At 41.3% G+C, this 24656-nt stretch overlaps 1 protein-coding gene across 1 annotated transcript in view; it reads right to left on the bottom strand.

Moving 5' to 3' along the window:
• LOC124003037 (calcium-dependent secretion activator 1-like) overlaps positions 1-18846 on the bottom strand; it is a 155949-nt gene extending 137103 nt beyond the window's left edge. The window contains 1 exon segment of the mRNA XM_046311007.1: positions 18219-18846. Within this exon segment, the coding sequence (XP_046166963.1) occupies positions 18219-18563 (345 nt within the window). The 5' untranslated portion in view covers positions 18564-18846.
• Positions 18847-24656: the final 5810 nt, after the last annotated feature.

The raw sequence follows: 24656 nt of genomic DNA, 5'->3' as shown, positions 1-24656 counted from the left end.
CTAGGAACACACACAGTAATTGCCAAAAGAGGCCGAAAGTGTATGCCAGAATGTTTGTTCGCACACAAAAAAATAAAAAAATAAACACACACACACACACACCAACCTCTACAACCCAAACATAAACATACACACTCACACTTTCTGTGTCAATATCTTCATCTTTTGAACATTACCCTTCCATTACCCTTAGCTCATTTTCACATTGCCTGTTTTTGTTTTCAGCTAGATAGCTGTCAAAACATGGTTTAACATGGCTAAACATAGACATGCTCATATGTTTGCTAATCATGGAATGATTATCCATTATTATTCAATTCATCCTGCATGCCATGGATGTTATATACAGTGCCTTCGGAAAGTATTCAGACCCCTTCCCTTTTTTCACATTTTGTTACTTTACAGCCAATGTAAAAACAAATATTAAATCATTTAAAAAAATTGTCAGCAATACCCCATAATGACAAAGGGAAAACAGTTTTTTCAATTTTTTTGGGGCAAATGTATAAAATATAAAAAAGAGATACCTCATTTACTTAAGTATTCACACCCTTTGCTATGAGACTCGGAATTGAGCTTAGGTGCGTCCTGTTTTCATTGATCATCCTAGAGCTGTTCTACTACTTCATTGGAATCCACCTGTGGTAAAGTCAATTGACTGGACATGATTTGGAAAGGCACACACCTGTCTATATAAAGTCCCACAGTTGACAGTGCATGTCAGAGACAAAAAAAAAACAAGCCATGAGACCAAAGGCATTTTCCGTAGAGCTCCGAGTCAGGATTGTGTTGAGGCACAGATCTGGGGCAGGATACCAAAACATTTCTGCATTATTGAAGGCCCCTAAGAACATAGAAGCCTCCATCATTTGTAAATGGAAGAAGTTTGGAACTACCAAGACTCTTCCTAGAACTGGCTGTCCGACTAAAATGAGCAATCGGGGGAGAAGGCTCTTGGTCAGGGATGTGACCAAGAAGCCGATGGTCACTCTGACAGAGTTCCTCTGTGGAGATGGGGAAAACTTCCAGAAGGACAACCATCTCTGTAGCACTCCACTAATCAGGCCTTTATGGTAGAGTGGCCAGACGGAAGCCACTCCTCAGTAAATGGCACATGACAGCCCACTTGGGAGTTTTCCAAAAGGCACCTAAAGACAGACCATGAGAAACAAGATTCTCTGGTCTGATGGTGGTGGCCGCATTATGCTGTGGGGATGTTTTTCAGCGGCAGGGACTTGGAGACTAGTCATAATCGAGGCAAAGATGAGCGGAGTAGATCCTTGATGAAAACCTGCTCCAGAGCGCTCAGGACCTCAGACTGGGGCAAAGGTTTAACTTCCAACAGGACAACTACCCTAAATGCACAGCCAAGACAATGCAGGAGTGGCTTCGGAACAAACTCTGAATGTCCCAGTCATCTGAAATCCATAGATTTGGGCCTAAACTAATTTATTTCAATTGACTAGCTCAGTAACATTTTTAAATGGTTTTATTTATATTTTTGTTCAGTATGTATATATACTGTATATTCACCCTCTTCAGTAACTTCATGGCCTCCTAGGGGGCTGCGGAGCCCCGGTTGAATACCCCTTCATTAAATGGTTGTCTGGCTAAGAATCGGCAATGACTAAGGAAAGAAAAATAATAAAGTCATCAAATAAAAATGAAGTAATATTAACAACTGAAATATTTTATTACAGTAAAGTAATGTTAATAAATGATGGTTAATAAGTGATACACAGTATTAGGCATTCCCTACCATCATGGGGCTCTTATTAATTATTTTACTCTGTGTTGTTAAAGCATTCAACCCACTGTCAGCATCAGGGAAAAGGCAGGTGGTGGCTGAGGGAAGCTCTAAAATCATTTTAATGTCATTATTTCATAATGCATTTCATGTTTTAAAACATGATCGAAACCAAAATGGAAAACTTTGATTATTTAAAAAAAAACGCTAATCGCTCAGCACTAGTAACAGATTAATCTTTAGGTGGAGGCTTATACTATTCCAGACACTGGCTGTGTTCTGATTATCTACCTTTCTACAGAAGTGTGCACTCATTCACTCACCCTCATGCATTTAAAAGCATTACATTGGTGCAAGGATGGTTGGAGAGCTTTTCCACCATATTCCTCTAACCAGTCCCAGTTTAATAGTATCCACATCTCAGTCATATACACTGAAATACATGGATATTGAATTGATAAATAAGCAGTAAAACAAACAAGTTAAAACATAGGTGAAAAGAAATACAATATTTACATTTACGAATAAGTGGAAATGACTTTAAATCCATGAGGGACAGTGTACAAGCTCACATTATGAGAGTGAATGAGGGGAGATGGAGGGAGGGAACATGTTATTGGAACAAAATGCAGCCCTGCATGGCTATTTAAAACCATACTGCTCTACCTAACGCCATCTATTCCCTTCATTATCCCTACTTGTATATATCGCCCAGATCTGACCCTGGCATTCATGTGGCTAATGAGCTGGGCCGATCCACTTCACTTAACTTGTTATATTAATACAGCATTAATGCTCCAAATCCTAACCTTTCATCAGAGTCTCTCCTCACTGAACACCCATGTGCCAAATGGCACCCTATTCCCTACACACTTTTGACCCACTTGAAACAGTTACTTCGCAACATCTCTTTCCCAGATTTACATCTTTTTCCTCTTTCTCTTTCGTTCAGGTTTCTTGCCAATTAGTGGTCTCTCTTCCGTCTCTGTCCGTGTTGATCGACCAAACGGTAGCCAGCCCTCATCCCTTTGAACAGAGTCTGACCATTACGCTCACTTTGTCCGTCAATCCATACGATCTTTGCAGCCCACTCTCTTGATCTGTGTCCGATATCATGCACCACATCTCTGGTAGTATTAGTAATGAGAATTAGAGAGCAGTCTTTATTCAGCTTCTTTCCATCTCATCTTCACTTCAAACACTTAGACAAACACTCAGATAGACATACAGTGGGGTCCAAAATTCTTGATACCCTTGATAAAGTTGAGCAACATATTTGTATTTATTTAACTAAGGCAAGTCAATTAAGAACAAATTCTTATTTACAATGACGGCCTAGGAACAGTGGGTTAACTGCCTTTTAACAGATTTTTACCTTGTCAGCTCTGGCCCAACGCTCTAACCTACTAGGCTACATTAATACATTATTCAAATTCTGAGCTTTATCTTATGCAAATTTGATTGTATTATTTTATACCAACACAATTCCTCAGAATTGTATTTATCAATATTTAACTAAATGTTTTATAATATTGAAGAACACAATGGGAGGGATCTTAGACAATTCATCCATACAGAATCTCTCCAGATCCTTGATGTCCTTTATCTGCGCTTATGGACTGCCCTCTTCAATTGAAACCACAGGTTGCCTATTGCCGTCTCAGGCACCAGATCTCAACCAAATTGAACACTTATGAGCTTTTTCCACCACAATCAACAAAACACCAAATTATAGAATTTTTCATGGAAGAATGGTGTCTCATCTCTCCAATAGAGTTCCAGACACTTGTAGAATCAATGCCACGGTGCATTGAAGGTGGTGGCCCAACGCCCTATTAAGAAACTTTACGTTGGTGTTTCCTTTATTTTGGCAGTTACATGTAGCTCAGTATTTGAATTATTCATTTTATACAGTAATTTTTGCTCATCTTTATCAAGGATGTCAATAATTTTGGACCCTGTTGTATATATAGACATGCACATTCTGTCCCACAATAGGTCAACAGGTCAAAATAAAACACACACAAACACTAGCCATGCTAATTGCCATACTATTTCCAGAAAAGGCCATTTTGGCACATATTCATCTTCACCAGCATCATTAAAAGACCCGTGAGGACCAATCGGCATGCGGAGGATCAGAGGAGCAAATTGAATAGAGGCTTTACTATATTCCAAGAATGCTAATTTAATCAATCTCTTAATGCGCCACTGATTTGCATCCCAATCTGGTTCACAATGAAATCATCAGGCTTACGCTGCATAGCTCCCCTGCGGTTGTTCCCCGTTTCCAGGCAGCAGAGGAGTAGCCGAGGAGCAGTGGTGGGGCACTGGACCCAGGAATTAGTGGGTTAGCTCATCTCATGACAGTCTATTGTGGAGAGTCAGCGACTCATAAGCAGATGTGTTGATAGAGGTTTGAGTAAAGTCTCAACTGCAGGGAATTGGTGTTTCTCAGATGGATGGTTGAAGGGAGGGACCCTGCACTGAGCATTGCACCCCCCTTCCCCCTACACATACTAAGGTAGAATTTGGTTTGAGTAATCCACTGACATTCTTAATACCCAAACAAACTCTAGTAGAAAGTCCAGCCACAGAGGCATTGTCACAAGGGGTGGGTAGAGCACTGAAAATGTGTACTTAAAGTGGAACTGACAGCATTTTAGCATCATGAATTTTATTAAAATCTGTTCATATACACCCTAAGGAAGAATATGACACTTTAAAAAAAAAAAGTTTTTACATTTTCTGACTAGCGAGCACTTAGATCTGGTCATTTTCACATTTTCATAAATTCTTAGAATGTTTGTGAATTACGTATACTAAGGAATTTGTGAAAATTCCATAGCAGTATAGTGGGAAAGCGGTCGTGCGACAAGTACTGCAGTAAAAAAATAAAAAATAAAAACATCTGTCTCCTCCACGACCGTAGGCTACACAGACCGGTGCGCCATAGCCAATCACAGTAGCCCTATGCAAACAAGCCGTCATTCATTTCGATAATTTGAACGCATTCGGTAAAAGCCACAAAATACACTTTAATTCTGCAAATATGTTAATACCAAAGTAGCCCTCTTACATTTGGGAACTTTACAGTCTTATTGATCAAACAACCATAAAATGGTAGGCTAACTTCCCCGATATGCACATCATAAATACACATCAACAAGATCAACAACTAATGCTAACCAGAGCAAGATTAGCTCAAATCTAACGAAGGAACATTAGATAAACCCTCTCAAACTTTTTCAGCTAGTTGGCTGTCAAAATCGCACTGATAAACGATGGGGAACAGCCTGCTTGTACTTCTGCTAATGCATGCGTTGTCCCAACCAAGCACCCAAGCTAACTGGCTAAAGTTAGCTAGCTTGCTAGTTACTTCCAGACACAAATGAGAGAACACCTCACTGACTATTTCACTCGCCATAGCAGAGCTGGTTAGGCTGTTTCCATGTTATATAGAGTGTTCCTGACTAACTCTTAACTTTTTTGCCTACATTTACTGACACCGGTCATATTCAATGAGTCTTGCACATTCGTAAATTCATCAGTTATTCTGCGCTCTGGCACACTCAGATAAGAGTGGTATGAAATCGGAGTATATAGCTAGACAGAGTGAATTTGCAAATGCACGAGGTATGCTAACTGAATAACAGTCGATGAATAACATTCATTCAACATAATTGAATGAGTTGCATCTCTAGCTGTGTAGCCACCAAAAAAAACGATATGAGGGAAAAAAGTCACTTACTCACTCACTCCTCCAATGACATGATGTCATGCTAGCAGCTAGCTAGCTATCTAGATAATGTTAGGCTCTGTGTTTTAGCTTGCTACTTATATAGCTACGCTAGAATATTAGCCACGTTATGATTGACTTGTGATCATTGCCCTTGCTAGTTTGATTATATTAACATTCCCAGCCTTAGTTATATTCATAGGTTTTTGTCCAAAATATTGAGTCATTGAAACTGAAACAGTGCATCCAGAATGGAGGCAGCAAACATTGTACCAGGACAGATTTGATTTACAACCTGATAGCAAAAAATGTTGAACTTCCAAGAAATGTATTGATTAATTATCATGCATTGAACTTCATCCATTTATTCTGCCAACAATGCTTTAGTGTACGTCATGGAATGTTGAGTCAAATATAATATTTTTTTAAACCTCTTATACAATTGTTTTTGTAGCATTAACTGTGTAATTGATATTTTTGACTGATATTATGATTGTCTGATTCATATCTGCAAAGTAGTTAAAACACTGTCAGTTCCACTAAGTAAAATACTGATACTTAGAATGTCATTTATTCAAAAATAGCCCTCAAAGAAACATTTTTTTTTAAATAAAGAAGTATCTGGTCAGAAAAGAACTTGAGTACTAGTTACAAATTGTGTTTGCAAATGTTTTATACCTTATGGTAAGCTGTGACAGCAAACAAAAAGAACAACTTAGTGCAATTGATTTGACATTCATTTATTATTTAAACCTGCCAGCACCACGACCAACACCACTTGTTGACAGACTGTGCAATTCAGAGACAAACTCACAGAATAGGCTATTTTGACAGAGAAACATGAAAAACTATTACTAACATGGCATTCGTGTGTAGTTTCCCTTTAATTAAATTGCACACATAGCAAGAGACAGTTGTGTTTGGCTAGCAGTGTTTCTGTAGCCTACTATAGGCTACAATGTACAGCGATGTACATATGATGGCAGAGTTTGCAAAACAAATGCTGATCCAATTGATACAGTGCAAATCATCAGGATATCATTCTGCCAGGTAGGTCTACTTTGCAGTCAACATTTAATTGGGAAGGTTTTTTGGGAAAGCCTTACAAAATGTCATTCAAATAGCACATGACTGAACTGTGCATCGCAAAGATTTAATCAAGACTTCAAACTTGCCTGACAATCAGACTGAGATAGCTCTGGTTCAGTCTGAGATTAATGGAATACGTTTGTTTGGAAAATTTCCTCTCACAAGCTGTACAAGCCAGAATGTTGATTACAATTATGTTTTAACTGACTTTACCAGTTGTCAGTGCGGTTGGTTCTTTTTAAAGTAGGAATGTGAGACAATATCTCCACAGAAAGGTATAATTAAATCATCTTATGAAAGCACTGGTTGCCCATTCAGATTTCTATCACCTGAAGCATGCACAGAACCATGTAAATACATGCACCAGCTCAGCAAGTATGCATGCGTGGCGTGCATGTATTATCATCTTGTGAACATGCTTTAGGTGATAGAAATCTGAACGCACTACCAGCGCTTCGAAAAGTTGATTTAATTATACTTTAAATTGCCTCACATTCCTACCTGCGACAGGACCAACCACACGGACAACTGGTTGAGTAGTGCCTGAGTTCAAATATAATTTGATTCAACATTCTGGCTTGTAGAGGTCGTGAGAGGAAACATTCCTGATTTAAACGCTAATTTCTGCCCGATATAGAATTTAATGCACTTCAACTTCAGGGTCCAAGGAAAACTTCAGACCAAAGCATACCCATTGCTGCCTTAGCATTTACTGGTAGATGTCATAAATTGAAACCTCTTTCCTACCGACCAGACCGCTGTCGTTCTTTTGTGAGCTGCTCCACAGACAACCAGTTGACAGCTGCACACTCTTGCTGCCCGTAAAATGATAACCTATTCTGCTCAGGCTGTGTGCGTCATAAATCATCTACATAACGAACTAACAGCTTAAGGAAGTCATCTGTTTTTTCATCAGATATATAGGCTCGATAGAAAATAGCATAATTCCAATATTTTCTTTCACTGGCCCAAGCGGGCCACTGACATGAAAGATTGACTGGCCCAGAGGGTTTCCAAAACCTCACCGGGCCATCATATATTTAAGTATTAAGGCTTGATGGGGTGTGGTATATGACCAATATACCACAGCTCTTATGCACAACGCAGCGCCTAGTGCCTGGACACAGCCCTTAACGGTGGTATATTGGCCATTTATCACAAACCCCCGAGGTGCATTATTGCTATTATAAACTGTTACCCTATGTGTTTTGTCATACCCTTGGTATACCATGGCTGTCAGCCAATCAACATTCAGGGCTCAAACAAACCCAGTTTATAACATAATATACATCTAAGTAACAGAACTTTCACATTTTGTCCCCCCCAGTTTTATCATTGGAATGTGATAGGACCAAGCTTTAGGAACATGCGGACGCCGCCGAGCGGTTGGGTATGCCACAAACCTCAACATTTGGACTCATCAGAGCAAAGGACAGATTTCCACCGGTCTAATGTCCATTGCTCGTGTTTCTTGGCCCTTAAGTCTCTTATTCTTATTGGTGTCCTTTAGTAGTGGTTTCTTTGCAGCAATTTGACCATGAAGGCCTGATTCACACAGTCTCCTCTGAACAGTTGATGTTGAGATGTGTCTGTAACTTGAACTCTGAAACATTTATTTAGGTAGCAATTTCTGAGGCAGGTAAGTCCATTGAACTTATCCTCTGCAGCAGAGGATTCCTTTCCTGTGGCAGTCCTCATGAGAGCCAGTTTCATAGCTCTTGATGTTTTTTTGCGACTGCCCTTGAAGAAACTTTCAAAGTTCTTGAAATTTTCCAGATTGACTGACCCTCATGTCTTAAAGTTATGATGGGCTGTCATTTCTCTTTGCTCCTGAGTGGTGCAGCGGTATAAGGTTAAGGCAATGCATCTCAATGCTAGAGGTGTCACTACAGACACTGGGTCGATTCCAAGCTGTAGCACAACTGGCTATGATTGGGAGTCCCATAGGACGGTGCACAATTGGCCCTGGGTTTGTCTCACCTTCCACCGGAGTCGGTCCCTCTTCTTGTTCGAGCAGCATTCGGCGGTCGACATCACCGGCCTTCGAGCCATCACCAATAAACTTTTCATTTTCCATTTGTTTTGTATTTGTTTTTACACACCTGGTTTCAATTCCCCCATTACATGTTCATTATTTAACCCTCTGATTTCCCCCATGTTTCTGTGCTTGTTTGTAAGGCTGTATCTGATGGTATATTGTTGGCGGGATTTGTTATTGACGCTGTCAGGACCCGGTTACAAACCCAGGTCTCCAGAGTGAGAAACAGTCACTTAACCAACTGAGCCACGAATAGTTGGCAGAACCCAGAAGAGGAGGCAGACACAGCAGTACTTGAGACGTGTATTTAATGAAGTAAATGTAACTCCACAACCTCAAAAGGAATTCCACAAGAACGAAGGTAATCCTCCAAGACAAAAAGGTAAATCCACAAGGTGGAAGGTATAGCACAAAAAGCCTAAAAGAAATACTCAAAAACAAACAAACAAGAACAAAAAACAGAATTCCACAAGAGAGTCCACCGGGATCAACAAGAGTTCACAGAGAACTAGGGCTGGGTGCTAACATACAAACACAGAGCAAAGGACTGAGGAAAACAAAGGGTTTAAATACAATCAGGGGAAACGAGGCACAGGTGCAAATAATAATGGGGATCAAGGGAAAACAGAAGGTCAAAAGGCACAATGGGGGCATCTAGTGACCAAAAACCGGAACAACCCTGGCCAAATCCTGACAGACGCCTGCTTATTTTGTGGTTCCGGTATTTTTCCAGCACCATAGTATTGTGTTTGTACTGGTGTTTTGTTGAATTAAATACCTTGTCCACACATCTCAGCTCTACTGCGCCTGACTCCTTTCACCAGTTACACACAGCCTAGACAGCGTCGTCCATGTTTGGCCGGGGTAGGCCGTCATTGTAAATAAGATTTTGTTCTTAACTGACTTGCCTAGTTAAATAAATAAAATAACAATTATTTGAGCTGTTTTGTCATAATATGGACTTGGTCTTTTACCAAATACGTCTGTTTTCTGTATACCAACCCTACCTTGTCACAACACAACTGATAGGCTCAAACACATTAAGAAGGAAAGAAATTCCACAAATGAACTTTTAACAATGTACACCTGTTAATTGAAATGCATTCCAGGTGACAACCTCATGAAGCTGTTTGAGAGAATGACAAGAGTGTGTAAAACTGTCATTAAGGCTAATCATGGCTACTTTGAAGAATCTCAATATAAATTCATTTTGATTTGTTTAACACTTTTTTGCTTACTACATGATTCCATATGTGTTATTTCATAGTTTTAATGCCTTCACTATTATTCTACAATATAGAAAATAGTAAAAATAAAGAAAAACCCTGAAATTAGTTGGGGTGTCCAAACTTTTGACTGGTACTGTATATATATATATATATATATTATTGTTTTGCTGCCGACCAAGTTCCAAGAAAATACTAGTTACTAAAAACAATGACTTGTGTACATGTAAAGTGTTACTTATAGCGTGTTACTACCCACGTCTGCATTGAAATAATGTAACGTATGAATAATGTACATATATGCATACACACAGACTCAAACATGTTTGGTTTTTAACAAAACACCCATAGACAGCAAAGCAGCACTGTTTACAGTATGCCACCTTTCCCTTTAGCTGAGAGAGAATAAGACCTTTCAGACTGAATAAATTATTTTTCACATGCCTCAAAAGGAAGCGACAGTCAGTAATTGCCCCATTATGTTGTGTCTTTCACAGGGTCACTGCGCTGCACTTCAAGAAGCAACAGCCCGGCACATTTGCATCTTCCTTTGCTGCCTCTGTCTGTCTGTCTGTCTGTCTGTCTGTCTGTCTGTCTGTCTGTCTGTCTGTCTGTCTGTCTGTCTGTCTGTCTGTCTGTCTGTCTGTCTGTCTGTCTGTCTGTCTGTCTGTCTGTCTGTCTGTCTGTCTGTCTGTCTGTCTGTCTGTCTGTCTGTCTGTCTGTCTGTCTGTCTGTCTGTCTGTCTGTCTGTCTGTCTGTCTGTCTGTCTGTCTGTCACTAAGTAACTAACCAACCAATCAGGCCTCTTTCACATTGATAGCCCCAGTGAACAGTTCTGTTAGTGTGCCAGGCCACAAGTCCTAAAATGGATTATGATGCTGCAGCCTAGCTGCTCCTCTCGTTCGCCAGGCAGTTACACAGGGGGACTTTCAAGTCCTTTCATTACCCAAATGCTTTCATCCTATTCCTGTGACTAATGTGGAACTATAGGAAATAGCCATAGTCTGTATATTATTTTTGTATGTATCCACCATCGGGCAAATGTGAAACGTGGTGAGCCATTGGTTTGATTATCAATGGGCTTCTAAAGGGAAATGATATGTACTGATGAATGTAAGTCTGGATTCATGAGAAAGGGTAATGACTACACAACAGTTCGTTTTTTGGGGGGGGGGAGATTAATCCTGTGATCAATGTTTTTCTTTCTTTAAAAGGAAATATATGAAACAAGGGGTACTGGAGAATTACTCCTTTACTACTTTATATCAGTGATATTTCAGTGAGGTTTCAATCTGGAGCCATAGAAAAGACTATATTTTATTATGTTTGACGCCAAACTCAGTCACAAGAATAGATCAGTGAAGTTCAGAGCAATGATTTCATCTTTTACCTAATGGTCTCAGTTGGTAGTGACATTTATGACTCATGGTGCTGAGTAGACTGAGTCAGAGGCTGTATCCTAAATGGAAGTCTATTCCCTATATAGTGCACTAGGGTTCATAGGGCTCTGGTCAAAAATAGTGGACTATATAAGGAGTACGGTGCCATTTGTAATGCAGCCATGGTTCCACTGTGTGGTTCCTCTGTGGGGCTCAAAGTGTAGGTTGGCAATATGGTAATGGCTGGTAAATGTGTCTGTCTGGCTTATCAGTTCCCTATCTAGAAGTTGAGACTTTAATGACTTAATGACTTACAGTAATATCTGACTTCAACCTTTATTTCAATCTAAACCCCTCTGCTCAGTGCCCAGTGGATTTGGTAACTCTATATCATCATATAGACATGGTTGGCTACAGTTCTCGACTTGGCAGAAGCTCACCGGAGCTGAGTACCGGTACCTCAAATGTTCTACTGCTTGAGCTCCTTTTCCTCTTATAGAATATAAGATAAAAAGTATTGTGAAGCTCCTGCACCTAAATGTAAACAGTATTGGAACCTAATATAAGTACCAGCCCCTATTTCAGTCCAAGTCCAGCACTGCTTGTCTATACAGTTCATGACCCCCTAGAAAATATACAACTGCATGCATTTCGTGCATACAGGGAATGTACAGTATGCTATTGAGCTGGAAACTAGTCATATCAACAGGCCTCAGAATTGCTTGCATTCCATTATCAAAGGTAGCGTCTCTAGTAAAGGATACCAGATAACTGTTTGTGGCTTCCATTCAATCTATGTATAATACACTCCATAGTGTCACGTCCTAACTTTAGTTCATTTTTTATGTCTCTATTTTAGTTTGGTCAGGGCGTGAGTGGGGGTGGGCATTCTATGTTTTGTGTTCTATGTTTTCTATCTCTATGTGTTTGGCCTGGTATGGTTCCCAATCAGAGGCAGCTGGCAATCGTTGTCTCTGATTGAGAACCATACTTAGGTAGCCTGTTTTCCCATTTGGAGTTGTGGGTGATTATTTTCTGTTTAGTGTTTTGTGTGACTACCTGACAGAACGTTGCGCTTTGTTCTACTTTTGTTTTTGTTTCAGTGTTCCGGTTATAATAAACAACATGGACACTTACCACGCTGCACATTGGTCCGATATTTCCTACTCCTCCTCAGAAGAGGAGGAGAATCGTTACACATAGGCACTGTGGAGGCTTCCATTTAATCTAAACATACATTCAATAGGATTGACATACCTATAGATACAGTTTATACATTCATATACACCACTGTTGCTGGTAGGGATGGGGATAAAAGACAGTGGTGGCTGGTGGCTCTTTGAATTGGGGGACGGGCTCATAGTAATGGATTGGAATTCATGGAATTGTATCAAACACAGCAAGCACATTTCCATGTGTTTGACGTGATTCCATTCCATTTACTCCATTCTGGCAATTATTATGAGCCGTCCACCCCTCACCAGCCACAGGTTGGCATTTAGTGGGTTGACTCATGTACTGGGAGTAGCTCTGAAGGGAAGACACTAGCTGTCACAGCCACAAATTCATAAAATCAGATTTTAAACCTAACCCTTAACCCTAACCTTAACCACACTGCTAACAATCTGCCTATAACCCTAACATTAAATTAAGACCAAGAATCTAATTTTTGTTTTCATTAATTTTTACAATATACTGCCAATTTTGACTTTGCAGCTGGTCCATCTAGTGAAAATTGCTCTGCTCTGCCTCCAGGACAAGAATCATCCCAATAAACGTCAACCTGCCTACCAGCCTCCTCTAATAGGAGATAATAATATGTAAATATGCTAAATGCACTTTATCCCATCATTGCGTACAATGCAGTGCAGTGCTGACTTACTCCCATGAGTCATCACAGATATGAAGAAGCTTTTGTCTGGCATTGAGTGAACAGGAATGAACTGAGGCTTCATCCCAAATGGCATCCTATTCCCTTTATAGTGCACTACTTGTCACCAGGCCCCATAGGGCTCTGGTCAATAGTAGTAGCGTACGGAATAGGGTGCCATTTGGGACATAGCCTGAATGTGTGCTGTGCCTCATTGTGAATGTGTGCTGTGCCTCATTGTGAATGTGTGCTGTGCCTCATTGTGAATGTGTGCTGTGCCTCATTGTGAATGTGTGCTGTGCCTCATTGTGAATGTGTGCTGTGCCTCATTGTGAATGTGTGCTGTGCCTCATTGTGAATGTGTGCTGTGCCTCATTGTGAATGTGTACTGTGCCTCATTGTGAATGTGTGCTGTGCCTCATTGTGAATGTGTGCTGTGCCTCATTGTGAATGTGTGCTGTGCCTCATTGTGAATGTGTGCTGTGCCTCATTGTGAATGTGTGCTGTGCCTCATTGTGAATGTGTGCTGTGCCTCATTGAAGAACAGACAGATATGTATGAGACCTGAACAACTTTGACATTTTCCACTTGTGGTTCAATGTCTCTGACATGACAGGAAGTACTGTACGTAGATATTATTTTTGGAAAATTATGAATATAGGCTAGTGAAATGAATTTAAGACTGGTGTAATATTTAATTTTTTCCTATGGTATAGAGTGGGGTTGTTGCAACATTGAGGCAAAAGAAGAAACATAGACCTACAGTGCCTTCAGAAATTATTAATACCCCTTGACTTATTCCGCATTTTGTTGTGTTACAGCCTGAATTGTAGTTTGTTTGCCTAAGCATGACCATCATCCATATACCACATTTTTACCAAACTTTTTTACCAAAACATTGTTCTTAGGGGGGGCTAGTTACCCCAAGTTACCCTATACGTTTCGTGAGATAATCTTAATCAGCTAACCTCACTTTTGGTGAATATTTTGAAGCATTCATGTTATCAAAACAAGTACATAAAGCATATAAAGATTTCATCATTCTTAAAGGTGATGTTAACTGACTAATATTATCTCATAGGAAAAAAAACGTAAAAGATATCCTAAGCCTGTATTAACCTCAGGCCTTATTTTTGGCGTATATCCCAAAATCACATTCTTTCCCCATTAATTTCCAAAACCGGAATGGCGAACGAACCAGAAGTAGAAAATGCTAACTCATTTTTGTTTTTCAGGCCTACAAGCTGGCGAGTTCTATTGGCGTGGGTTTGTGCACTAGGTCGGTAGAGGTAATAAGATAATATAATGATAATACCACAGGAAAATTGCACTAATTACATTTTGGATTTTGAGCATTATTTGGAAAAGCGTCATTTAGGTACCGTTGACTTGCATTGCAGTTACCCCGGGAGGCTAGTTACCCAACGTTACCCTAAGATCTCCTAAACCTGTGTTTACCACAAACCTTATTTTCAACGCTTATCCAAAAACTCTACAAAAAAACGATGAAATTCCCCACGGGCTTAGGCCTAGTAGCCATGCCTCATGGTGGAGTTAGCCTCCGTTAGTGCTGACAAAAGGACGCCGTTATGAAAATTTGAGCTAATCGCCATGGGTCAATACTTTTGCATTTGATCATAGGAACCATTGATCGATACCCACTCATCCACAACATGCATCAACATCTTAATTACAATGTGAACTATTACATGTAGCAATGTACAGTGCATTCAGAAAGTACTCAGACCACTGGACTTTTTCCACATTTTGTTATGTTACAGCCTTATTCTAAAATATATAGTTTTTATATTTTTATATCCTCATCAGTCTACACACAATAGCCCATAATGACAAAGTGAAAACAGATTTTTTTTAGAAATGTTTGCAAATTTATAAAACATTAAAAACAGAAATACTTTATTTATATAAGTATTCAGACCCTTTGCTGTGAGACTCAAAATTGAGCTCATGTGCATCATGTTTCCATTGATCATCCTTGAGATGTTTCTACAACTTGATTGGAGTCCACCTGTGGTCAATTCAATTGATTGGGCATGATTTGGAAAGGCACACATCTGTCTATATAAGGTCCCACAGTTGACAGTGCATGTCAGGGAAAAAAACAAGCCATGAGCTCAAAGGAATTGTCCGTAGAGCTCCAAGACAGGATTTTGTCGAGGCACAGTTCTGGGGAAGCATTGAAGGTCCCCGATAACACAGTGGCTTCCATCATTCTTAAATGAAAGAAGTTTGGAACCACCAAGACTCTTTCTAGACCAAGAACCCGATGGTGACTCTGACAGAGGTCCAGAATTCCTCTGTGGAGATGGGAGAACCTTCCAAAAGGACAACCATCTCTGCATCACTCCACCAATCAGACCTTTATGGTAGAGTGGCAAATGGAAGCCACTCTTCAGAAAAAGCACATGACAGCACACTTGGAGTTTGCCAAAGGGCAACTAAAGGACTCTCAGAGCATGAGAAACAAGATTCTCTGGTCTGATGAAACCAAGATTGAACTTTTTGGCCTGAATGCCAAGCGTCACGTCTGGAGGAAACCTGGCACCATCCCTACGGTGAATCATAGTGGTGGCAGAATCATGCTGTGGGGAGGTTTTTCAGCGGCAGGGAATGGGAAACTAGTCAAGTTTGAGGGAAAGATGAACAGAGCAAAGTACAGTGAGATCCTTGATGAAAACCTGCTCCAGGGCACTCAGGATCTCAGACTTGTGTGAAGGTTCACCTTCCAACAGGACAATGACTCTAAGCACATAGCCAAGACAACACAGGAGTGGCTTCAGGACAATCTCTGAATGTTCTTGAGCAGCCCAGCCAAAGCCCAGACTTGAACTCTATCGAACATCTCTGCAGGGACCTGAAAATAGCTGTGCAGCAACGCTCCCCATCTAACCTGACAGAGCATGAGAGGATCTGCAGAGAGAGATGGGAGAAACTCCCTAAATACATGTGTGCCAAGCTTGTAGCATTATACCCAAGAAGACTGGAGGCTGTAATCGCTGCCAAATGTGCTTCAACAAATTACTGAGTAAAGGGTCTGAATACTTATGTAAATGTGATATTTCTGATTTTCTTTTAAATACATTTGCAAACATTTCTAAAAAACTGTTTTTGCTTGGTCATTGTGGGGTTGATGTAGATTGATGAGGGGGAAAAAATGATTGAATCAATTTTAGAATAAGGCTTTAACGTAACAAAATTAGAAAAAGTCATGGGGTCTGAATACTTTCCGAATGCGCTGTAATATTGATGAAACCGTTATTCCGTTAACCATTCTATATTTTTACTGTTTTCTTGTCGACATGTTGCGTCGATTGGGCAGCATCCCATGACCGTTGATAAGTGTCCACCGAAAGACACCAGTACAATATGTTCTCAAATTCTGACATATCTAGCCTACATGGTAGCTTACACCGTAACAGAAAACAATACATGATACAGTAATTTGGGGTATTATCAACAGTAAAATACTCTGCAATGTTTTACAGCAGCATGCTATAAATTATGCTGCATTGTGGGAAAATGTTGTGGGCGGTGCAAATAATTGCTTGCATTTCAAACGGTACTGTAATTCCACACCAAAAAAGCAACAAAAAATAACTTTGACCACTAGTGGTTGCATGGTATTGCTGTTTCTGTCTCATTAACATATTTTGAGGTGCGTCTTATGAAAGGCTATATTTGTTGCACCCATGAGTAAGAATGATATACCAATTTAACTAATGTGGTGATACCTTCAACTTGTACAGGGTACCAATTGGAGAGGCAGCAAGCCTTAAACATTTTTGCCATATCCTTTTGATCTGTTTTGCCCAGTAGTTGCTTCCAGTTTAGAAGCCTTTATTAAGACTTCTAGAAGTGCAAGTGATATAAAATAATAAATGTGTATTAATATACTGTAATATGTACCATTTCACCTAGCAACCAACTCTATAATTACAGTAAAATGCTGATGAAATACAGACCCCTCCCCTCAATGAATGTCATTCAATCATGCAATGATTCATTCATTCATTTCGATTACACAGTAGCATTTACATTTTTTGTACAGTATAATGCAGTCAATTTTACATTATTGTACTGTGTCATTACTATATATAGTATATTACGTGTACTGTAATATGAAATACAGAATTGTACTTGCCCCCGAGCAGCCTGTAAACTACTGTCAAATTCACAGTAACCCTTTTAGAGGGTATAGGAACAGTTTATAATTTAAAAATAAATAAATATGGGGTATATATTTAAGGCTGAATGTATTCACCAAACGGCGAGAAATAAACCATAAATGGCCCTATCTAAGCAGTAGATAGATAGGTCACGTATTGTGGACACGTGACTAAATCAAATATGAACAGAAACGGATTCAATAATTACATTTCTATGAAGAAAAAGGTATTAGCCCTATGCTATAGGCTGCCTGTATTATCCCCGCTAAACAGAACATATGCAGGCCTCCCGAATGTGTTCAATGTTGTCCGGACCTTTAGGGCTTAGGCTACTATAAGTCACCTTGGGAAAATGAATGAACTGGGCAAGTGACGGCGCAAAAAGGCTACAATTTCATCCAACAACCGGAGTAGCACACACAGCTCAAGACCGCGATTGAAAACTAGTCACATGACTGTGGGATGCGTAGAATTGCAATGACACTTATTTATTTAGGTTATATTCCAAATATTCCCTTCCGCAATAGAAGTGTATAAATGACACCGCGCATGGTTTGGATGATGTGCAAGGCCCTGCAGTTGATGACTGTATGTAGAAACTAATGTTTTATCTAACAGCCATCCGCATGGCTCTGCAGTGCTGATGGTTCAATACGAACCCACATCATAACTGTCATTAGCCTATGCATGGCTGAATTCAGCTTCATTCTACATTCATGTAAACAGTGTATGAAGGAGAAGGTCAATGTATAGCTATTGCGGTGAAATGATGGTAGGCTATTTCGTGTGAGTTTGTGGGATAGTATGGGCTTATTATTGACGTAGCCTTTATCCGGCCTTTTTTAAGGTCCTGTAAGAGAGCATCTAGCTAATCATTGATGTGAAAAGTAGGTTATTCGTTTACACGTGATGATTTACGTCCATTCCACCGTGGGTAGCTTACCTTCTGTTGTCGTCTCGCCATATCTGTGGGCTGTTTTGCATTGAAAGGGTATGCAATGCAACGCATCACAAACACATATAGTTGCAACTTCTTTTTGCGCTCCTCTTCTTCCTTCTGCAAATTCGCCTCCTCCACCTTCTCCTGCTCGCTGGCAGCTGACGGGCTCGGGCTGGTCGGTCGAGCGCTACTGCGGCTGCTGCTGGGCGCAAGACCGCCGGAGCTCTCGCTGGTCCGGCTTGGAGAGATGCGGGCTCCGCTCTGGGGTGCCGATGCCTCCTTGTGATGGTGTTCCTCCTCCACCATCCCACCATCCGATTCCTCCTCACTGGATGACGGATCCAACATTTTGCTTCCTTACAGAGGATGTCGCCTTGCAGAACTCCTATTCTCAATATTTGTGAATTTGATAAGAATTTGGATTGTAACCTAAACTGAATTTAAACCTGTATCTGCTTTAGAATTTAATATGATCCTCGAATCAAAAGAAAACTGAATCTGTTGAGCCTCTTCTGAAGGATGCCTGAAAATACTACTTATGGATGGAGAGAGAGCTGAGATGCTGCACGCGCACAGACACAGCACATCAATCTCCGCCTGCACCACAGACGCGGATGTGCGAGAAGGAGGGAGGGAGGGGGGCGCCTATGAGTGAAAGCAGCGGATGTGTGAGGAGGGGGGAGGGGGCGGCTATGAGTGAAAGCAGCGGATATGCTAGAAAGAGGGAGGGGAGGGGGGCTCCTATGAGTGAAAGCAGCTCCTTCAATGAAAAGCGCGAGCGATGGCCTCTTCCTGTCAGCAGAGCTCTAGAACAGGCGCAGGCGCGAGAAGAGGAACTGGCCATGGTGCTGAATCTGTTCGCTGGCGTCTGCCTTCGCTCGGTAGAGTAATTGTATATATTTATTTTTTATTTAATATTATATTTAAATAGGCAAGTCAGTTAAGAACAAATTCGTATTTACAATGACGGCCTACACCAGCCAAACCCAGACGACGCTGGGCCAATTGTGCGCCACCCTATGGGACTCCTAATCACGTCCGGTTGTGATACAGCCTGGCTAAAGCAAGGGTTACTTACACCCGTTGACTTTGAACGAATGTCGAATATTGACCACTGTATTGGTTGATGTTTTGTTACAGTGTACTGTGTCCACTGTACCAATCACAGGATGCCTACATTTTTTCACATCTCTATTTCAAATTAATTTACGTGAATTCACAGTTCAATTCAGTTGGGGTATAAGGTACATGTAAATACCCTCCCCTATATGTATTTATTTGGACAGTGAAGCTAACATACCGACCACACCGCTGGCCTCACGTGCACGAGAATTGCAAAATATATGTACACATACATGTAATTCAATCATTGCATCCGCACTGCTGGCACATGTCAAGGAGCATCTGCATAGCCAGAAGCTAAAATAGAACTTGGTTCCACTTGTGACGCTGGACACGCTGCAAGTCCCGCCTCGCCCATCTCCTCATTGGTTTTTAGGAGCACAGTTCATTGAAAGATGAACTGAGGTCCCAGCTTCATTCCAGCTGGTGATGGTAAATGCACCTTAAAGTTGGTTGCCAACCTGCCATATGAAGTCCAAAGAAGAAGAAGTCTGATGGAAGAGATTACTAGTTCCACAACATTTTAGCCAATTACCTAGTCTGCCAGGAGGGTAAAACGTGGCTGCAAGTGTATCTTCCAGTAAGACAATAGCCCCAAGCGCACAACAAAATCCACAAAGAAATGGTTCATTGACCACAAAATCAAAATGTTGCAATGTCCGTCTCAGTTTCTGGACTTCAACCCCATTGAAAACCGTCCTAAAGCACAGATGAAAGATATGAAGGATCTGGAAAGATTCTGTATAGAGGAATGGTCTAAGATCCCTCCCAATGTGTTCTCCAAACTCAGAAAACATTTTATTTTTAAATGCTCCCCGTCATTATCCTTGCAGGGTGAAGTTGCTGGAGTATTGAAAATAAGCGATCCAATCAATTTGACCTCTCTTTTTTATTACTTGTTCAACTAAATCTAAGATGTTGTATAGGTATAAAATAAAATACATTTTATTTAAAAAATGTGCATTCAATGGCAAGAAAATGTGTGAACCCTTTGGAAATACCTGGATTTCTGCAGAAATTGGTCATAAAATCTGATCTGATCTTCATCTAGGTCACAACAATAGACAAACAGTATTCTTAAACTAATAACAATTATACATTTTCATGTCTTTATTGAACACAATGTGTAAACATTCACAGTGCTGGTTCGGAAAAGTATATGAACTCTTGGATTTAATAACTGGTTGACCCTCCTTTGGCAGCAATAACCTCAACCAAACATTGTCTGTAGTTTCTGTAGTTTAAAAAAAATATATATTTCACCTTTATTTAACCAGGTAGGCTAGTTGAGAACAAGTTCTCAGTTGCAACTGCGACCTGACCAAGATAAAGCGTAGCAATTCGACACATACAACAACACAGAGTTACACATGGAATAAACAAAATATACAGTCAATAATACAGTAGAACAAAAGAAAACAAAGTACTGACTGGGACACTCCAGAAGGCGTATTTTCTTCTGTTGTAGCCATTCTGTTGTTGATTTACTTCTGTGTTTTGGGTCGTTGTCCTGTTGCATTACCCAACTTCTGTTGAGCTTCAATTGGCAGACAGATAGGCTGACATTCTCCTGCAAAATGTCTTAAACTTGGGAATTCATTTTTCCTTATTTGATAGCAAGCTGTCCAGGCCCTGAGGCAGCAAAGCAGCCCAAACCATGATGCTCCATCCACCATACTTTACAGTTGGGGTGAGGTTTTGATGTTGGTGTGCTGTGACTTTTTCTACAGACATAGTGTTGTGTGTTCCTTCCATCCAAACAACTCAACTGTAGTTTCATCTGTCCACAGAATATTTTGCCAGTAGCGCTGTGGAACATCCAGGTGCATTTCTGCTAACTTCAGATGTGCAGCAGTGGCTTCTTCTGTGGTGTCCTCCCATGAATACCATGCTTGTTTAGTGTTTTACGTATTGTAGACTCGTCAACAGAGATGTTAGCATATTCCAGAGATTTCTGTAAGTCTTTAGCTAACACTCTAGGATTCTTCTTAAACTCATTGAGCATTCTGCGCTGTGCTCTTTGTGGGACAGCCACTCCTAGGTAGAGTAGCAACAGTGCTGAACTTTCTCCATTTATAGACAATTTCTCTTACCGTGGACTGATGAACATCAAGGCTTTTAGAGATACTTTTGTAACCCTTTCCAGCTTAATGCAAGTCAACAATTCTTAATCTTCTCTTCAGAGATCTCTTTTGTTCGAGGCATATTTCACATCAGGCAATGCTTTTTGTGAATAGCAAACTCCAATTTTGTGAGTGTTTTTTATAGGGCAAGGCAGCTCTAACCAACATCTCCAATCTTGTCTCATTGATTGGACTCCAGATTAGCTGACTCCTGACTCCAATTAGCTTTTGGATAAGTCATTACTAGGGGTTCACATACTTTTTCCAACCTACTCTGTGAATGTTTAAATGTTGTATTCAATATGGACAGAAAAATACAATAATTTGTGTGTTATTAGTTTAGGCACACTATGTTTGTCTATTGTTGTGACTTATATGAAGATCAGATCAAATTTGATTTATTTCTAAAGGGTTCACATACTTTTTCTTGCCACTGTAGCTCAGTATTTGTATAATTTATTGTTTGCTAATCTTTATCAAGGAATCAATTAATTCCAGACCTAGATTATAGAACAGGTTGCAGCTGGTGGGGATCTGCTCTACCTTCAGCACACCTGTCTCCACTCACACAATCTCACACAATCTCTCACACACACACACTATACACAATTTTTGTGTCAGTCACTTTGTGTGTGTGTGTGTGTGTCATTTATTTTCAGCCCTGCACTTTTGCTAAATTAAATGATTAAGTGTTAAATCTGCTCCAGCCACGCCCTCTACTTCATATCCTCTGTCTCCCCAACCTGCCACCACTCCCCCAGTGCTCCCCCCCCTCTCTGTGTGTGTGTGAGATTGGGTGAGTGGTGGCAGGTGTGCTGGAGGTAGAGCAGATCCCCCACCAGCTGCAACCTGTTCCATAATCAAGTTCTCTACAAATATTCAGCCCTGCCACTTCCAAACTTCCAATTTGTAGCATCTGCCCAGTCAGTATGCAGTTCAAACTGGTTGCATAGAGCTTGTTATCCTGTTGTGCCTGGTTTACCCTAGCCTGACGCTGCTTTTCTCTCCGCTACAGATCTGTCCGCTCTGACTCTGGTCCCTGTCTCCAATCCCTCATCTCATCAGTCCTGCTTTCCTGCCCTGGACCTCCACTCTACTGCTTTCTTGGATTCCGCTCCAGACCTGCTTACCCTGCCCCTACTCCCCTTGCCCCAGCCTCAGCCTCAGTTCCTGGTTCCCTGCTACCCGCCGAGCTTCTCCTGGCCTGCACCCCATCTCCCCTGCTTTTCAATAAATACCTTAGTTACCTTATCCCTGTCTCCTCGTTTGAGTCTGCACTTGGGTTCACCTGCTCCGCCCGCATAACATTAAGGCTCCTTGGGCTGGTTGGCTGGAGATGGAATAATCCTGTAACATGTTCTATGGATGTCCAGGCCTATTTAATTTTACAGCATGGTACAGAACAAGTCTATGATACGGGAAGGCTGTGCAATTAAGGAAAGGTGTCTGTGTCAAGCCATGTTCCTGAAGCTGGTACTGGTCACTCACAACTGCCATGAACTGTCATGTGACCACACACACACGAAGACCCTGACAGAGCTAAGTGCTGAACTAACCAGACTGCTGAGCAGAGAATAGATGATGTTAGCATGTGACTGAAATATGAACTGATGTCCCCACTTCAGTCCAGTTGGTGGTGGTAATGCACCTTAAAGTTGGTTGCCAACCTCCATATAAATTCCAAAGAATAAGAATCCTGAAGGAGGAGAGATTACTAGAAACGAACATGGTTTAGCCCTTTATCGGTGGATTAGAGGACCTTGTGCATTTCAGTTAAAATAACAACCCAATGTTTATATCCCAGGACTGATTAGCTAGCAAAAGCAAGCTAGATAACTAGGTTGGGCTCTGGTCAAAAGAAGTTCACTATATAGAGAATAGTGTCCGATTTGGGACACATGGTAAGACATGCCCAACAACAATAACATGCCATTTTAAAGTAAGTAATGTATTATTTACAACACAATTCAAGAACGCATCAGTTCCTGTCCCTGCCTGCTAGTATTGTTAATTTCATTTAGGCTATTCATATAAACACATCATTATGGCTTTACTCAGTCTTGTATAATACTGACTTAACAAAGGAAACCTCCCGCTCCGTGGCTCGATGACTCATTGCGAGCTCACAGAACAGGGCTCCGGGCAGCCGAGCGGAAATGGAGGAAAACTCGCCTCCCTGCGGACCTGGCATCCTTTCACTCCCTCCTCTCCCTCCTCTCTACATTTTCCTCCTCTGTCTCTGCTGCTAAAGCCACTTTCTACCACTCTAAATTCCAAGCATCTGCCTCTAACCCTAGGAAGCTCTTTGCCACCTTCTCCTCCCTCCTGAATCCCCCCCTCCTCCCTCTCTGCAGATGACTTCGTCAACCATTTTGAAAAGAAGGTCGACGACATCCGATCCTCGTTTGCTAAGTCAAACGACACCGCTGGTTCTGCTCACACTGCCCTACCCTGTGCTCTGACCTCTTTCTCCCCTCTCTCTCCAGATGAAATCTCGCGTCTTGTGACGGCCGGCCGCCCAACAACCTGCCCGCTTGACCCTATCCCCTCCTCTCTTCTCCAGACCATTTCCGGAGACCTTCTCCCTTACCCCACCTCGCTCATCAACTAATCCCTGACCGCTGGCTACGTCCCTTCCGTCTTCAAGAGAGCGAGAGTTGCACCCCTTCTGAAAAAACCTACACTCAATCCCTCCGATGTCAACAATTACAGACCAGTATCCCTTCTTTCTTTTCTCTCCAAAACTCTTGAACGTGCCGTCCTTGGCAAGCTCTCCCGCTATCTCTCTCTGAATGACCTTCTTGATCTAAATCAGTCAGGTTTCAAGACTAGTCATTCAACTGAGACTGCTCTCCTCTGTATCACGGAGGCCCTCCGCACTGCTAAAGCTAACTCTCTCTCCTCTGCTCTCATCCTTCTAGATCTATCGGCTGCCTTCGATACTGTGAACCATCAGATCCTCCTCTCCACCCTCTCCGAGTTGGGCATCTCCGGCGCGGCCCACGCTTGGATTGCGTCCTACCTGACAGGCCGCTCCTACCAGGTGGCGTGGCGAGAATCTGTCTCCTCACCACGCGCTCTCACCACTGGTGTCCCCCAGGGCTCTGTTCTAGGCCCTCTCCTATTCTCGCTATACACCAAGTCACTTGGCTCTGTCATAACCTCACATGGTCTCTCCTATCATTGCTATGCAGAC

This window comes from Oncorhynchus gorbuscha, linkage group LG18, assembly GCF_021184085.1.
Source record: "Oncorhynchus gorbuscha isolate QuinsamMale2020 ecotype Even-year linkage group LG18, OgorEven_v1.0, whole genome shotgun sequence".
Taxonomy (NCBI): domain Eukaryota; kingdom Metazoa; phylum Chordata; class Actinopteri; order Salmoniformes; family Salmonidae; genus Oncorhynchus; species Oncorhynchus gorbuscha.
Note: the sequence above shows the minus strand (reverse complement) of the source record. Positions and strands in the feature narration are given on the sequence as shown.